The sequence below is a fragment of the Sus scrofa genome, chromosome X, assembly GCF_000003025.6.
Source record: "Sus scrofa isolate TJ Tabasco breed Duroc chromosome X, Sscrofa11.1, whole genome shotgun sequence".
In the NCBI taxonomy this organism is placed as follows: Eukaryota; Metazoa; Chordata; class Mammalia; order Artiodactyla; family Suidae; genus Sus; species Sus scrofa.
The window spans coordinates 4,047,891-4,066,872 of record NC_010461.5 but is presented as its reverse complement, the minus strand read 5'-3'; the positions used below and the strand labels follow the sequence as shown (position 1 = coordinate 4,066,872).

At 47.2% G+C, this 18,982-nt stretch overlaps 1 protein-coding gene across 1 annotated transcript in view; it reads right to left on the bottom strand.

Annotated features, from left to right (window-relative positions):
* STS (steroid sulfatase) overlaps positions 1 to 18,982 on the bottom strand; it is a 150,874-nt gene that overhangs the window by 10,028 nt on the left and 121,864 nt on the right. Inside the window, 2 exon segments of the mRNA XM_021080518.1 lie at positions 3,153 to 3,274; positions 12,550 to 12,709. Coding sequence (XP_020936177.1) covers positions 3,153 to 3,274; positions 12,550 to 12,709 — 282 coding nt within the window.

Sequence of the window (18,982 nt, the reverse complement as noted above, 5' to 3'; positions counted from 1 at the left end):
TCTAAGAAAGCTTTCTTGAGTTCCTCCAAACTTTAACAAGACTAATGACACTGGATGACAATTAAGTTACACCATTCAATCCACTGAGACAACTCAATTATAGAATCTTTATAATCCCAGAATTATTGAATCACAAGAGGTCACTGTATACAAAAGTTGAAAGGGATTTACATTCCGAAAGAGTGGAAATAGGCTTCTAGCTCTCTAAGCTTTGGGGAATAAATGGGTATTTAATACGTCTGGAATCAGAATACATAGCCCTCCAACTAATGAAGACAGGTAGGAACTGGATCTTAACAGCTCCTGCCAATTCCAGTTTATGGAGGTGTTGGAGGTGTTGACCGCTTGCTATGGTATAAAGACTCCTGGCAAGGCTGACATCAAGTTAGCAGTGTTGTCTCAACAGGCTGCAGGATTCCCGAGCCATTGGGGGCTGCCTCCAGCCCATGGCTACCCTGGTCCTACATCTCTCAACCCTAAACGCCTCTCTTCATTCCTAACAAAGCACCTGGAGCCCTCCTACCCCTAAAAGTTGTGGGAAATTTCCCCTGTGTCATCCAGGAATGTCCTAGCCATGCCCTTTCTCAGCCTAGACCTGAGATGATCTAGAGCATCCCACCTGGCCAGGATGGGTTTAATTGGTTTTCTCTAGTGGACATGTAACTCCACCCAGACAAGTGACACTTCCCTTATACAACCTGCACCCCACTCCCCACTTCCCAGCAGGTTGCTGCCAGCCCATCACGACCCAAGATGTAAGCCACTCCTGGGCAGGGAACGTGGTCTGTCTTGCTCAGTGCCAGGCTATGCTACATAGTAGGTGCTCAATAAATACAAGTACGGCAAATAAAGAGATGGGCTACGGAGCCAGCAGCCCCCAAGCCATGGGTGCAGCAAAGCTGCAACCACTGCTACTGTGTTTCCAGCACCACCTGAAAGCAGGTTTGACAATTCATTAAAACCCGTGGTTTCCTGAGACCCTTCACCAGAAAGAGGATTGCAGCACGGAAACATTGTTGTTTTTCCTCTTCTCTTGTTGGTTCAAGGCAAAAGACTGGAAGGGATTGCATAAGACGAAGTGCCACTTCGGTCTGCCTTAGGAGCAAATTGTGTTTATCCCCAGCCAGCCGCCTATCAGAATCTGGGTCTTGTTTTTCTCACGTACGCCTATTTTCTGCTTCTTCCTGTCCCTTTTCTGTTTACTCCTCCACATAATGTGTTTTTCCAGCCCCCGATCCAATATGCGCCTTCTGGCTTCTCTAACTGGAGGAGGGCAGCTTGATTGAAATGCAATTTTGCGAGGCTCAGGACATACTAGCATCCTTCCTTACGCAGACAAGCATCATTGAAACTCTGTTCTTTGTATTTTTCTCATGCTCCGGCATAAAAGGAAGTGGGGGGACCACACCTCTCACTACTCAGATGGCTCAGACCTCAATACTGACAATTCACCAACATTCTCACGGGGGTTTGGGATGATGCATGTATCGATGAGACAGGCAAATGGGATACTCCCTGAGTCCTGAATCCTAAGCCTGTGGCTTCGCCATGCTCATCTTTCAGAAGATACCTCAAGGAGGCTGTCCAGATCAGAACTATAAACAGTGAAGGGTAAACCTGGTGTGATTTCTGCAGGTAACAGAAGGGTTTTAATTCTCCACTTTAAACATAATGGAGCTGCTGCTCTTTTAATGTCTTTGGTAAACTGTCTGGGGGCATTGGGTGGGGAGAGGATTACAAGGAGAGCCAGTATGAATGACAATGACCTGAGTTTAAGAATGAGTTTTCAGGAGTTCCCGCTGGGGTGCAACAGGGTCTGCCATGGCTCTGCAGTGCCAGGATGCAGGTCTGATCCCTGGTCCCATACAGTGGGTTCAAGGAACCTGACTGGTCACACTCATGGCTCAGCTTGCAACTCTGGCTTGGATTCAATCCCTGGCCTGGGAATGCCATACACCATGGGGCAGCCAAATAAGAAAGGAACAGAGGAAGAGATGGAGAGGGAGAGAGGGAGGGAGGGAGGAAGGAAGGAAAGGAAGGAGGGAAGGAAGGAAGGGAGGAAGGGAAAGGGGGAGGAAGAGAGGTGGAAAAAAAGAAAGAGCCATCAGCTGCATGGTGACAAGAGGCTCTGGAAGCTGACCCCCAAAACACACTGAAAAAAGGGCAGTTTCATTTCACCTCCAAAGAGGCCCCTCCAAGTCCACCACCACCACCTGCCTCTAGGATATACAGTCGTGGCATAGTAGCGGCTGGACTCCCACAGAGTCCCAGGCATCTTAGCAATACCAGCTTGCTGTAATTCTACGTTTAAATGCGTGACCGCCACAGGTGCAACCTTTCCCTCATGGAAGATGATCCTGCGGTTCCACTGCCTCTTTCCTGCTGGTGAGAAACGCACCTCTGTGACGGCTGTGGGAAAACCCAAAGCAGACGCCAACACGGATGCAACACATGACGTCAAAGACACCTGGTGTGGGAACATCGGAGCATTCAAACTCGGTTTTCAACGTCTGCATCTACCCAGTGCACGTGATCCATGACCAGAGGCAGATGGAGAAGTCACCACCCGCCAGCTCCAAGGCTCGGCAGAGACAGTCAACATCTGAGAACCCCTTCGGGGCGGCGGCGGCAGCCCAGGGCATCTCAACAGGAGGGTAGCAAGTGCTTTGAGAGCAGGCAGAGGGGCAGAGAAGGCGTTTCAGGGGGTTTGGGGAGGTGAATGAGCACAAACCAGGAAGGAAAAGAAAGTCCTTCGAGGGAGCGGGAGCGCAAGCTCATGTCACAGTGATGCACTGAGCAGAGGGGCTGCTCGGCTGCAACTCAGAGAGAAGAAGGGATGCAGAGAAGAAGCCAGGTGGCTGGCAGAGCAGGGAGGAAGGGCCGCAGGGCCCCGCTGACCACTGGTGCTTCCTCTGCCTCCGGAGAGGGAGGGGCCCGTACAGGAGTGAAGGTGCGTGAATTTCCTGCCTGCACAACCTCGAGACCAGAAGGTGGAAAAGGAGAAAGGAGGAGGAGGAGAAACCAAAGACCAGCATCCTTTGAGCATCTGCTGACCTCGTGAGAGCACAGGCTCCCTTGCGCCTTCTTCTGTTCCCAAGGCACTGCGTGCCTGAAGCCCTCAGAAGTGCCAAAGGAAAGCCATGTCTACTCACTGTTCCGTGGGTGCCAGCGTACGGCGTTCAGATAGAAGTTGCAGTAGTGGAAGAGAAACTCATGATCAGAACGCTGGCTTTGCCCTAGAAGCAGGGGCATCAGGTCACGTCCGTCAATGATCCTGTGGGAAAAACCGAGTGGGCGTTAGCTGGCCACGTCTTCCTTAGGCTAAAACGCTCCAATGTCTGAGATGCCCTTCCAGCAGATGAAAGCATGGTAGAGCTACACACTGGTAACTACATATTGGCACCGAGAACGTGAATGGAACCCCGTTGGGTGCCATGTGCAATGTAGGGATGCCAGCTCTGCTCATGTGTGACCTCACTGGAGCCTGCAAGAAGCATCATGAGGTGGGAACATCTGCATCCCAGGACGATGAGGGGAAGAAAAAGAGTGATTCATCCAACACCATGCGTGTAAGAAGAGCCATTGGGACTGAAACCCGGCTGACTGGGCGTCCATGCTTTCAATGGTCTCCCCGTGAATTCTCCTGTACCATCTTTTCTTTCCTTTTCTTGCTTCTTAGGGCTGCACCTGCAGCATCTGGAAGTTCCCAGTCTAGGGGTCAAATCGGAGCTACAGCTGCCAGCCTCCGCTACGCCACTGCCACAGCCGCACAGGATCTGAGCTGCATCTGCAACCTACAGCACAGCTCATGGCAATGCTGGATCCTTAACCCACTGAGGGAAGCCAGGGACTGTACCCACGTCCTCATGGATACTAGTCCGGCTCATTACCACGGAGCCACAAAGGGAACTCCTCTTGTATCCACTTTTCTGCCTACTGCCTCGAACGACAGGTGATTCACAGACTACACGTCTATTGAACGTAAGAATTTCTGACAATTTAGGTTAAAAAAAGATACTCCATAACACAGGGGAACTTGGGTTAGATAGATTTCCATGAAAAGGAAGTTCTAAGTCTGGATGAATAAATGTGTAAATAATAATGATGTTACATGCCCTGACGATATAAATATACTTACATATATTTAACAAATTACAGGTACACATTACACTCATTGCTGGGTTCTGAAATGTAAATACCGCTCTTCTACAACTGGCTTTTTGTGTTTTGTTTTGTTTGCTTTTTTTAGGGCTGCATGTGTGGCATATGGAAGTTCCCAGGCTAGGGGCTGAATCGGAGCTACAGCTGCCGGCCTACACCACAGCCCCAGCCATGCCAGATCCCAGTCATGTCTGTGGCATCAGCAACCTACACCACAGCTCAGGGCAACGCTGGAGCCCCAACCTGCTGAGCGAGGCCAGGGATCGAACCTGCATCCTCATGGAGAGCAGTCGGGTTTGTTACTGCTGAGCCACAAGGGAATTCCACAACGGGGTATCTACCTGTGCCAGATGCAACCAACTGCTGTACACAGCTAGCGATGGGAAAAATAAAACTAATTGGAGGTTTAGGAATGGGGGAAAGAAAAGCCTTCAATTTTGCTTTGAAGGAAACAGACACCAATAGCCACTAGAGAAACTGCAGTCATGGATACCATCAGGCCACTGCCAGCAAAAGCTGGGGCAGGAAGCCACCTGCAAAGAGCCTGAGTGTTGGTTGAACTTGAGAGTTTTCTTCCCCCCATTCAAAACCTTCCACCTCCATCCTCCCCTATCATGAGGCATTAAGAAAGTGGACGTTGAACTTGGTTACATAATCTGAGCAAGCCCTCGGAAGCGGTCCCACGTCCTGTGAGCTTTTTTGGGTGTGTTTTATTTTGGAGTCACTGAAAAACCCCTACGGTAATTAAAGCTTTGCTGTTGGGGGCCTCTCTGGCCCCGACCCTGGGTGATGAATCACGCACTCTGCCCAAGTCCACGACACGGAAAACATTCTAGTATCGTAAGTGAAGAATAAGAACAAAAAACGGCCTTGGCTCACTTCCCGAGCTTGAGGCCGATTCGCCGTGAGAGGAACCGGGGAGAGCGTGCTCTCCAGAAGGTGTGTGTTCTGGAAAATCCTATTTCTCTGCTGAAATGGCAGGTGGTGTGCCTTTCGAGAAAGACTCACTCCTGAAGACTAGGGGTCCAGAGGAGGAGGAAAGAAAAGAAGGGGATCATATGACCCTGCAATCCCACTCTTGGGCATCTATCCGGACAAAGCTCTACTTAAAAGAGACACATGCACCCGCATGTTCATTGCAGCACTATTCACAATAGCCAGGACATGGAAACAACCCAAATGTCCATCCACAGATGATTGGATTTGGAAGATGTGGTATATATACACAATGGAATACTACTCAGCCATAAAAAAGGATGACATAATGCCATTTGCAGCAACATGGATGGAACTAGAGAATCTCATCCTGAGTGAAATGAGCCAGAAAGACAAAGACAAATACCATATGATATCACTTATAACTGGAATCTAATATCCAGCACAAATGAACATCTCCTCAGAAAAGAAAATCATGGACTTGGAGAAGAGACTTGTGGTTGCCTGATGGGAGGGGGAGGGAGTGGGAGGGATCGGGAGCTTGGGCTTATCAGACACAACCTAGAATAGATTTATAAGGAGATCCTGCTAAATAGCATTGAGAACTATGTCTAGATACTCATGTCGCAACAGAAGAAAGGGTGGGGGAAAAAACTGTAACTGCAATGTATACATCTAAGGATGACCTGACCCCCTTGCTGTACAGTGGGAAAATAAAAAAAAATAAAATAAAAATAAAAATAAAAAGAAAAGAAGGGGATGAGGGGAGGCAGGCAGGTGGGAAGATCTGAGCAGGTCAAGCCCCCAGCGGCAAGCATCCTGCAGGTCAGATGCAGGACACCACCTCTGTCTCCACGTGGAGAGAAGGCCTTTCCCCTCCGTCTCCACGTGGAGAAAAGGCCTTTCCATGATGGCTCATCAGAAGGGGTCTCTATTGTTCCCACTCAAACGCTACCTATTCTATACATATATATTTCTTCTTTTGTCTTTTTGAGGGTCGCACCTGCGGCATACAGAGGGTCCCAGGCTAGGGGTCTAACCAGAGCTGTTGCTGCTGGTCTACACTACAGCCACAGCCATGCCAGATCTGAGCCATATCTGCGACCCACACCCCAGCTCATAGCATTGCCGGATCCTTAACCCACTGAGGGAGGTCAGGGATCAAACCTGCAACCTCATGGTTCCTACTTGGATTCATTTCCCCTGCGCCCTGATGGGAACGCCCTGTGTTTTTTGTTTTGTTTTTTTTTTTTAATTAAAAAAAGAAAGTTGCCTTACAATGCTGTGTTAGTTTCAGGGGTACAGCAAAGTAAATTAGTTACACATATATACATATCCACTTCTTTTCAGATTGTTTTCCTGCAGAGGCCATTGCACCGTGTTGAGCAGATTTCCCTGTGCTAGACAGCAGCTCCCTGTTACCCATGGAATTTGTACACAGTGCTGTGTGTCGGTTAATCTCCACCTCCCACTTTATTCTCCCCCCTGCTTTTCCCCTTTGGTAACCAGAAGTTTGTTTTCTGTGTCTGTGGATCTATTTCTGTTTTGTAAGTAAGTTCATTTGTATCCACTTTGTAGATGCCTCATAGAAGTGGTCTCTAGACGTCCTGTTATGGTGCAACCGAAGTGAATCCAACTTGTGTCCATGAGGATGTGGGTTTGATCCCTGCCCTCCGTCAGTGGTGAAGGACCCAGCATTGCTGTGAGCGGCTCGGATCCCACGTTGCTGGGGCTGTGGTATAGGTTGGCGGCTGCAGCTCTGATCTGACCCCTAGTCTGGGAATGTCCATATGCTGAGGGTGTGGCCCTAAAAAGAAAAAAAAAAAAAAAGGAAAAAGTGATCTCCTAAGATACTTGTCTCTGACTCACTCCATTTAGTATGAGCGTTTCTAGGTCCATCCATGTTGCCGCAAACGGCTTGACCTCTATGCCTTGAAGCTGTTTTTCATCACAAGCCAACAACACAGCAGCAGGTAAGAACACAGGAGACAGAACTGTGTTCTTTATTTTTAATTTTTAAAAGTTTTTTTGGGGGGTGCATGTGTGACATGCAGAATTTTTCCAGCCAGGGATTGAACTTGAGCCATCAGGGAACTCCAGAACTGTTTTCTTAAGACGGGTATTTCATAACTGAACTGGGGCCATGATTCTATGAAGGGGGATTTAAGGAAAAAAATCAGACTCCAAGCCTCTCAAACTTTTTTTCTGACTTACAAGCAAAAGATGTAAGTCTTTTTTTTTTTTTTTTTTTTTTTTTTTTTTAAGGAAAGAAGCAAAGTCTGTTTGGCAAACTTCTTTTTTCTTCCAGTGAAGAGATAGACTCATTTTTTTTTTCATATCCTAAACCTAACGTGCCGTTTCCTGGAAACAGGCAATAAATCACACTGCGATGAAAAACCAGCGTTTAATGGCACTGCAGAAATAAGGCATGTCCAAAGGAGGCTCCTTTCTGCCATGAAAAGTGGAAAGTGACCTTCTTGAGCTGAAGTTTTAAACGCTGTCTGAGCTACCCAAATACCTGGGACGGCTCTTAGGGAAATGTTTCTATGACACCAGGACGTGTGGGAAAGGGGCCCACACCCTTTCAAAGAGACACAAAGCCTGGCTAAAAACTAATTTAAGTTTTCATAGCAGGTTTGCAAGACAGCCACGGTTACAGAAGCGGATGCGTTCTTTCCTGGTGTCTGCTGGATTCTGTGAAAAACGTGCTCATTTGAGATTGTTTTTATTTTTACTTACTTTTCATTGTTTACAGTCTTATTGACATATATTTGATTTACAAGGTTGGGATGTCTGCTGGACAACCAAGTGCTTCAGTGATCCATGTACCCATATGCATTCTCGCTCAGATGCTTTTCCCACATAGATGATCACGGACTAGTGGGTAGAGGGCCCTGTGCTGGACAGCAGGTCCTCATTGGCCAGTCCTTCCATAGACCTCAGTGTGCATGTGCCAGTCCCACACCCTCAGTCTATCCCTCCCCGCCCCCCTGACACCTGTTCCCTTTGGTAAGCTTTCGTTTGTCTTCAAAGATTGTTTTTAACTTGGAGAGGGAGATGATTCTCCTTGGGTTCCTGACTCATGACAACCATGGGGGATGCTAACAATGCATTGCCCAGGAGCATCCTGTCTGAAGTTCAGGTCCAATCCCATAGCATGGAGGTGACACGCATGTAGCTGAAAAGAGTATGTCTGGGGACACTTCTTGGACCACAGTCCCCTTGCTCTCCCGTGCACGTGCTGTCTCTCGGAGCTTGGCCACTGACCCATCTACCTGGGGATGTCCTTTCTACCTGCCTTCCCCTGGTCAACTCTGGGAAGGATGTGGGGACCACAGGACAAGGGCATGGTTTAGGGGCTGACAAAGAGGTCAGCTTGGGGCACAAGGTGTGTTACCTGTTGCCATATTCAAACTAAGGTGATTTTCTACCATACAGATGATCTTATCTATGAAACAGAGACAGACTCACAGACACAGAGAACAGACTTGTGGGGGCCAAGCAGGGGAGAGCGGGGAGGATTGGGAGTTTGGGAGTTTGGCACTTGGGTTGCGTCCATGTCTTGGCTATTATAAATATTGCTACAATAAACATAGGGGTGTATAAATCTTAGGATGAATAAACAAGCTATTATCTATAGGATGAATAAACTATTATCTATAGGATGAATAAACAACAAGGTCCTACTGTTTAGCACAGGGAACTCTATGCAATATCCTGTGATAAATCATCATGGAAAAGAATATGAAATAAAAGAATATATATAAAACCGAATCACTGTGCTGTACACCAGAAACTAGCACAGCATTACACACCAACTATACTTCCATTCAAAAATTTTAAAACTTAAAAAAAATAAGGTAATTTTTTTCAGCAAAAGAATAGGAAAGGAACATTTTTAGGAGGAAGCTAGAGAACTAAACTAAAGGGGATCCCAAGTACCCAGAAAGTTATCTTCATAATTAAAAAAATATATTTCCTCTATTTTTAGTAGTTTGCAGTCCTACCCTTGGGCATATATCCAGAGAAAGCCATCATTAGAGAAGATTTATACACCCCTATGTTTATTGTAGCAATATTTATAATAGCCAAGACATGGACGCAACCCAAGTGCCAATCAACAGAGAAATGCATAAGGAAAATGTGGTACATATATACAATGGAATACTACTCAGCCATAAAAAGAAAATAATGCCATTTGTAGCAATATGGATGAAACTAGAGAGTCTCATGCTAAGTAAATTATACGTGGAATCTAAAAAATGATTAAAATGAACTTATTTACAAGAGAGAAATAGACTCACAGACATAGAAAAGCAACTTACGGTTATCAAAGGTAAAGGGATATATGAGGAGATATATTAGGAGTTTAGGATTAATAGATACGCATTACTAAATATAAAAGAGTTTAAACAGCAAGGACCTACTGTACAGCACAGGGAAAGGCACTCAATATTCTATAATAACTTATAAGGGAAAAGAATGTGAAACAGGATATATATATTTAGTTATATATAAATACATATAGCTGAAAAAATATGTGTGTATATGTATGTTTATATAACTGAATCACTTTGCTACACACCTAAAACTAACATAACATTGTAACTCAGCTATACACCAATAAAAAAAAAAAAGTTTCCACTTGTAACAGCGAACCCTGCCAATATGTGAATAGAAAATAAGATCAGTTACAGGTCACAGGTCCACGAAGACTTTCAACTTTCATCCTGCAAAACAGAGCTGGACTAGATCCAGGTGGCTGACTGTTTTCTGTGTCCTGCTCTATGAAGTAGGCTTCCCCTGTGCCCCTAAACTTTGGCAACATTTACTGGGAGGAATGGGTCACTTCCCTTGTCTCCATCAGAAAAAAAAAAAAAAAAAAAAAAAAAAAAAAAAAACTAGACCGAACACTTGGCTTTCTTTTCTACGTTTGAAAAAAAAATCCAATTTTAATGATGGGATAGGAGCCCTAAACGTCACTGCTAAGATGTGCTTCTGGATGAGGTCATCCCCCTTGCCCTTCCCTCCCAGCTTCATGGTCTGTGGCCAGAGGGGCATGGTTTCCAGAGGGGTCCCCAGCTACGCCAAAGATGAGATCCATAGGGAAGTTTTCGTTTTAACGAATTAATGTATTTAGGGTTATACTCCTGTTGCCTAGCACAAAGATTGCTCTCCACTTCTTTCCAGAATCAGCTTTTTTTTTTTTTTTTTTTTTTTTTTTTGTCTTTTTGCTATTTCTTTGGGCCGCTCCTGTGGCATATGGAGGTTCCCAGGCTAGGGGTTGAATCGGAGCTGTAGCTGCCAGCCTACACCAGAGCCACAGCAACGCGGGATCCAAGCCTCGTCTGCAACCTACACCACAGCTCACAGCAACGCCGGATCGTTAACCCACTGAGCAAGGGCAGGGACTGAACCCGCAACCTCATGGTTCCTAGTCGGATTCGTTAACCACTGCGCCACGACGGGAACTCCCAGAATCAGCTTTTTTTTGGAGACAGAAGGGGAATGCTTTTTCTGCATCTGCTGGGGTGATGGGCACAGAATGTTCTTTAGGTCAACCACGCCACTCAGTGCACATATGTCCCTGCAGCAGACGTGAAGGGAAGCTGGGCTGCAGAGAGGAATCTCATACAGACACACCACGGAGCCGAATTAGAGAATGACTCTCGCAGCAGCCCTTTAAGTCTGCAAAGCGAAAAGTCTCTGACGGGTGACTCCTGCACCACTGCTCTTTTTACCTAAGTAGAAATCCTGCAGTTCCCATGGTGGCTCAGCAGGTTAAAAACCCGACAGTGTCCATGAGGATGCAGGTTCTGTCCCTGGCCTCACTCAGCGGGTGAAGGATACGGCACTGCCACGAGCTGTGGCAGAGGTCGCAGATGCCATTCAGATACGGAGTGGCTGTGGTGTTACATCGCAACTGTGGCTTGGATGCGATCCCTGGCCCAGGAATTTCCGTATGCCACAGGGGCAGCCAGAGCAAGCAAGCAAGAAACAAGCAAAAAGCACAGTGTGTTTGGAAGAGCAGGTCCTAGAAGTCCCCTCCAGCCCTCCCTGGTGATGATTCAAGACCCTAGAAGGACCGACCATACACGGGAAAGTGGGAAGAACTCTAGTTACCACCTGTGACCTCTCAATATGGGAACAAACGTGGTGAGTCTCCATGTATCTCCACTCCGCCCGTGACACCCCTTATGCTTCCCATCCTTGCATCCACCCTACAAGGGCAGCGCTGGCATGACAGCCATTGGCAGGAGAAGCAATCGGGGCCAGTAAGTGAGACACTTTGGTGGCAAAGCCACGACGTGAAGCCAGGCAGTACAGCTCCAGAATCTTGGCTCTTGTCTGGAGCACCAGCTCCTTCTCAGAGGCGTCCAGAGACTCCACCCCTCTCAGGGTCCCTGAGACCTTTCTGGATGTCTGCGAGCTGAAATTATCTGCACAATGATACAAAATATCTTTTGCCTCCTGGGTTACTACCCTTTCCTGGGCACATGGTGGATTTCCCCCGTGGCTACCTCATCACTCTGTTAGCCGCTGCAATGTGTGACTGCACATGCTTATGTTCAAAACCTCTCATTTCCACATTCAGCTGCCAACATCCTGGGTCAGTCAAGATGGTACATAGGTCTGGGGACCACGAGGTTTGAGAAGGGCTGACCTTGACATTTCTGCCTTTCCCATTTGTGTGTGAGTGTGTGCACATGCGTGCGTGCATAGTTTGAGAGCGTTACATGCAAAGCAGAAATTTGAAAACAAAACAAAAAACCAGGAAACAAGCTTGCACCCAATGGGAAGTGCGTAAACCCAGCACAGCCTCAGGTCTGGTGGAGCTGCTGTTTTTGTTTCTGGTTTCCTTGTGGTTCTTGGTCCCGCTGGTGGCTGAATTAAATGAGATCTGCAGCCCGCGTATGTGATGGGAGCCTGGCCTGCCCCCCAAGTAATGAAAACAAGTCCTCGGGTGTGCCTGATTTAGAAGTCTTTGGATTCGTAATGACACTTAAGAAGAAACCCTTGGCAATGATGCAGGGAGTTGCATTTAATCGAAGAGAAAGACACTGCCTTTGGCACTCACTCAAGGGAGACAGGCTGACACACCGGGTCCTTACTGGGGGGCTGGCTACCTTTCTGTGAGGGGCTGAGGGGGTCCAGGACAAAGGGTGAAACGCAAGAGAATTGGGGGAGCCTTTGCCCAGCTGCCCTTCTGCAAGCCAGTGAAGACCACAGAGCAGAAGGAGAGTAGCAGCGGGATGCCCAGAGAGGAAGACTCAGTTAAATGACAGGATGGACAGAGCAGTGTTTATGTTGTGAGACCCCTAGTACATCCCATAGCTGGGCGTGGCTCACAGCCATGGACGGAGGCAGCATGTCGTCCTGCCCGCACACCAGGATGCCCCTGCCTGCAGACCTGAAGGAGATGACAAGCCCAGAACCAGCGAGTCACAGTACCTGTCTTCCGGCAGAGGCGCCCCAGCGAGGTTGGCCACCGTAGGAAATAGGTCCATGTTGCTTGTAGGTGCATCAAGCTCCAGCCCTGCCTGGATCACTCCTGGCCACCTCAGGATGCCTGGGACTCGGATGCCTCCTTCCCAGTTGGTGGCTTTCCCCCCTAAAACGCCGAGGGAGAGGCAGAACAGAGGTGAGGGAGGCTTTCTGACACGTACAGCCACGGTCAAGGCAGGGGCGTGGCGTGGCAGCCAATGTGGGAGATCTAAGTGCTTTAAGGACTTGGAATCAATGAGAATTTCACCAGTGATACAGCATCTGCTGTCGTGAATAAAATATATATCTGTATCTGTATAGCTATCTATCCAGCAGATACCTCTAGATAATACAAATAAATAGAGACATATAGATGAATAGGTATATAGCTACTTAGAATAAACAGACACACACATATATATAGATAGCTGTATAGATATTTTAGATGTATAGACAGCTATACGCATATAGATGTATAGATATACACATATTTTAGATGTACAGATATACAGATGTATAGCTATATAGATCTATAGACAGAGATATATGATGTAGATATACAGACATATAGATATTTAGATATCTATAGATAGAAACAGATAGAGCTATATAGATGTATAGACACCTAGAGGCATAGGTTACAGAATCACAGATGTCTAGCTATATAGATACTTTAGATGTGTATATATATAGCTGTACACATATATAGATATAAAGCTGTATAGACATACAGGTGTATAGCTGGATAGATGCATATGTGCATAGGCATATAGACATATAGACACAGATTACAGATATTTTAGATGTATAGCTGTATAGATACACAGATGTATATAGATATATAGATATGGCATGGTCATGACAGGTATGACACACGACCAGCACTGCCTGGTAGGCATGAGTGATGACTCTGGAACCAGGGACACTCAGATCTCCCAACAAAAGACTTACAACCATGACTCTGGACTTTCAAGTTCATGTCTACTTTTTACCAACGTGTGGGAGACAAGATAATGGCATCCACAATGTCCACATCCAAGTCCCTGGAATCTGGAGATACAGTACCTTGCATGAGCAAGGGAGAGACCATTCTGGACTATGCATGTGGGTTTGACATAAACACAAGGATTTGGGTGACGGAGAACAGGAGGCAAGGGAACTGCCGGCCCAGCAGCTGGGGCTGTACATGGAGAGGCCAGAAGATGCTATGCTGCTGGCTTTCAGGATGGAGAGAGATGCCCTGAGCCAAGGGAGGCAGGGAGCCTCCCAGCGATGAAAAGACAAGGAACCAAGGGTTCCCTGGGAACCTTCCAAAGAAGAACACCATTCTGCCAACACCACGTGGATCCACTGGGAACATCGGACCTCCAGAACTGTCAGATCGTTAATTTGGGGGTCTTGGGGGGTCTTTTTAGGGCTGCACCTGTGGCATATGGAGGTTCCCAGGCCAGGGGTTGAGCTGAGTGAGGCTAGGGACCAAACCTGAATCCTCATGGATACTAGTCAGGTTCGTTTCCACGGGGCCACGATGGGCACTTCCTAAGATCGTTAATGTGTATTGTTTTGAGCCACCAAATTGGTGGTGATTTGCTACCCTGCAGACCTAGAAAATGAAACAGCCAGTTCTGAGCCCTTGAGCACACAAGTCAACCATTTTGCGGCTCTCACTCCAGACACATCAGGTGTCGCATGTGGAATTAGGATCTCCAGCGCCCGGAAGACAGGAGAGTACCCACAATGGCCATTTTCATCACTGCTGTTGCTTTATTATGGGCAAAGCTCTCACTGCTTGATAGGGAAAATGAGCGTTGTATATACCAGGCAATCTGAAAATGAACAGAGCATGAGGGGGTGTCAGGAGGGGCTGGAGTGAGCTGGGAGTGGGTCCCAAGCTCAGCAGGAGACTCTCCCCAAGGCCTCTAACTAATGGGTCTTGGGGAAGGGAGACGGCAGCAGGGTGGCCTTGGGCTCCAAGAGGTGGGGGCTGCTAGGTCCCTGAAGTGGGTGCACAAGGATGGTGGAAAAACAGACACACTGTCTCCACTCCCCCACCGAGAAGTCCCCCATGACTTGATGAGGAACTGAGCACGGAGTAACCTCAGCCAGTGAGGCTGGGAAGAAAGGGACAGAGTCCAAGTTCAGCTCCAGGTGAAAACCTTCTCCACCAACAACCGGGATGAAGAATGAAATAAAGAGCTAAATGAAAGACAGCACAGAACCATAGAGGGGGCCTCATGCATCAAACTGATGAGTGCATGCATGGTTCACACTGCACGTAAACACATTTAAGCTGAAAACAGCAATGGCTGGAGACACTGAGTTCGAGGGATCCTGAACAGCAAATCTTTATTTCTTTTTTTTTCCTTTCTTCTTCTTTTTAAGGGCTGCACCTACGGCATATGGAAGTTTCAGGCTAGGGGCTGAATTGGAGCTGCAGGTGCTGCCCCCACCACAGCCACAGCCACGTCAGGTTCTTAACCCACTGAGCGAGGCCAGGGTCAAACCTGAATCCTCATGGATACTGATCAGGTTCTTAACCCACTAAGCCACAATGGGAACTCCATCAAATCTTCATTTTTAAAAACATTATAGTTGATTTACCAGCCTACGCCACAGCAATGCTGGATCTGAGCCACATCTCTGACCTACACCATAGCTCATGGCAATGCTGGACCCTTAATCCACTGAGCGAGGCCAGGGATCAAACCCGCATCCTCATGGATACTAGTTGGGTCCTTAACCCGCTGAGCCACATGGGAACTCCGTCAAATCTTCACTTCTTAAAGCTAGTTTCTCATAAATTGTGGATTGAATTCTGACAACGACAGACTGAATTGCAGCTGACAACTGCAGACGGAATGCCTCCTGTGGGCAAGACCTTTAACTGCAGGCACCCGTGTGTTTGACAGACGCAGCCGTTTAGGGAAACGTCGTGTCTAAACTTATCACGTCGTTTGTAATTTCGACGGCGGCCTTCTAGGAAAAGTCAAACCTCTTTTGCTTCATCTTTTCAATAAGACCTCAAGGTAATTATCTGACAAATTCGGTTACTCTTGCTTCACAGATACCGCGGCCAAGAAATGAAAAGTTTAAATAATTTGCCATAGTTTATTCACGCTGTCAGCAGCAGCACAAGCTGTGGGAGGCATCTCCACATATGAATGACCATCTGATTATCCTTCTAGTAGATCAGGCACACAGCATTTTTGATTTCAATTGAACACCAACATCAACAGAATACGTGGCTGGGACATAACAAAAAGGGTTAGTTTCTTTTTTTTTTTTTTTTTTTTTTTTATTTTCCCACTGTACAGCAAGGGGGTCAGGTTATCCTTACATGTATACATTACAATTACAGTTTTCCCCCCACCCTTTCTTCTGTTGTAACATGAGTATCTAGACATAGTTCTCAATGCTATTCAGCAGGATCTCCTTGTAAATCTATTCTAAGTTGTGTCTGATAAGCCCAGTTAGTTTCATTCAGGGCTGTCCTGCTGGTTCAAATAAAACAGAATAAGTAAAATGGAAGATAGACCAACATACTAAAATAATGAAAAAGCATCCTTGGCCAGTTCATCTCCTAGATGCACGTGGCATGGCAGACTGACTTATCAAAAAGTGCATTCATGGAAAGCCTGGGAGTTCCCCTTGTGGCTCAGTGGGGTAAGGACCTGACGTCTCTGTGAGGATGCAGGTTCGATCCCTGGCCTCACTCAGTGGGTTAAGGATCCTGCATTGCTGCAAGCTGCAGGCTGAAGATGGGCCTCAGATCGGGTGTTGCTGTGGCTGTGGTGAAGGTCTCAGCTGCAGCTCCAAGTCAGCCCATAGCCTGGGCATTTCTATATGCTGTAGGTACAGGCCTAAAAGCAAGAAGGAAGGATGGAAGGAAGGAAAGGGAGAAAGACAAAGAAAATCTTGGAGTTCCCACCGTGGCTCAGCAGTAACAAACGCGACTAGTATCCATGAGGATGTGGGTTCCATCCCCGGCCTGGCTCTGTAGGTTAAGGATCTGGCATTGCCGTGAGCTGTGGTGTAGGTCTCAGACACGGCTCGGATCCTGTGTTGCTGTGGCTGTGGTGTAGGCCAGCAGCTGTAGCTCTGATTCAACCCCTATCCTGGGAAGCTCCATATGCCGTGGGTGCAACCCCAAAAAGACAAAAAGAAAAGAAACAAAAATCTTTCCTTCAGTGAATAGTGATGCACTAATCTTATTTCCTCACCGATATATGATAGTTACACAGCAAGTTATACCGGGGAAAGCTGGGGGGCAGGGAATATGCTCATTCCCTTTATTATCATTAATTCTTCCATCAAAGCAAACTGAGTCAAAAATAAAAATCTCACGAAATATACAGATAGAGAAACCGCTGCAATGGGGAGCTACATTAGGCACGGGAGGTCGTTCATCTAGGAAGCCATCAGGTGCAGCAACAAATCCAACACCAGAGCCTAGAAGGTGGACGATTCCTCGACACCCCTTCACCTCTGCATCAAGAGAAGCAGGGCCAAGTCATCTGTCTAATGTCACAAGAGGACGGCAGGTGGGCTGGACACAGACACACCTGAACGGTTAGAATTAAGAAGGACCCGATGCCAAAGAAACTCTCTATCCTCCCAAAAATTAAGAGGGCTCACTTCACGATTATACGGCCCAGCATCCAGGGGTACACCTTAAATGTACACCACCTTCATGTGTCAATGACACCTGGAGAAAGCTGACCCACTAGCAAGGGAAATCCTTGTTTGGATTGGGTCAACGCGAATGAGTTTCACCGTAAGAAAACCAACTAGCCTTTCCATCGCTGTGACTATCGATAGAAATGCCTATTGGTGTCTGCATAGAATGTCCTAAAGGAGATAATACTGAAGGAGATAACGCATGTGCACACACACACACACACGGCCACAGAAATCCACAGGCACATCCAGAGCCTGTCTTTATCATGATGCATACATCAGAGATGCGTTCTGCTCTGAAGACTCTACTGAGACCTCAGACGGGCATGGCTTGACATGTAACCTCCTTGAAAACAAAAGAGAACTCCGGAAGAGATCCTACAAATGTCACATCCTGCCCGAGATGCAAACGCCCCAAGAGAGCTCCAAGTTACACATAGACCCCTGGTGGCAAGAGGTCTGGGTGGCTGCCGTGAGTGAGGGGCTCACAGCACCCCGGGACCCAGCCACCTACTGAAAAGGTGTGGCAAGATCAAGAGTGGTTTCCTTTCAAGTTAGGGTTTTTTGGTTTTTGTGGGTTTTTTTTTTTTTTTTTGGTCTTTTTATGGCTGCCCTTGTGGCATATGGAAGTTCCCAGGCTAGAGGTCGAATCAGAGCTGCAGCTGCCAGCCTCCACCACAGCCACAGCAACACAGGATCCAAGCTGCATCTGTGACCTACACCACAGCTCACAGCAAAGCCAGTTTCTTAACCCACTGAGTGAGCCCAGGGATTGAACCCACATCCTCATAGATACCAGTTGGGTTCATTACCTCTGAGCCACAACGGGAACTCCTGAAGCTGGTTCTCTAATGACAAACTACGATCCTCACTGGGGGACATCAGAACCCACTATGTGTGACATCATCAGCCTCTCATCTTAGAGCTCTTCATCGATATTCAGAAACTAAAGAAATGCATCAACACACAAAATCTCATGCAATTTTCTTAAGCTGTCCAGTGTTTTTACAATAGCAATGGTTAAAAAAAAAAAAGCCTACTTTATAAAATGTTTAAAAGATGATAAAGACATCCCCACACACTGCTGATAGAAAAACATGTTTGGGGCTGGGTTGCACATTTTCAGGCACACGCTGATGTGCAAATAGCCTTGCTTGTCGGACAGTGTGGCTCTGTCCTCAGGCTGTGCGGCAGTGCGAAAGGAGTGGGCACAGAATGTGCTCCTCGGGCTGGAAAAGCCCAGCACGCAGCCCAGGAACTGCTATTGTTGCTCTGAAATGAAGGTCACAGGAACCCAAAGGGTGACACGTCATGCCTTCAGCAGACACAGACCAAGCTGCACTATCCGACAATTGGCCATCATGACAATGTTCGCCCTGCTCCAGGGAGAAGTCAAGCTCTTGACAGATCTTAATTTCTTCATTCTGCTCCACGCCTCTGCAAGGTAGAGAAGTGCCCCACTTCACAGGTGGCAAACCTGGGGCCAGGAAGGCACAGGAACGCAAGCAACGTGTCAGAGATCGCTCCAGAATTTGTGTTCCTGAACCAGTCTACCACTAACCCCGTCAATGACTACATTCTGCCATGAATCTCAGAACCCCATAGGCAGCACAAAGATACAGGACCAAGGATCTCACCCTGCAGAAACTCCAGGTCTCAAAGGATTAGCTCAGATATACCCACAGATAACTCTGATTGGGGGGTCCACAGGAAACACAAGAGA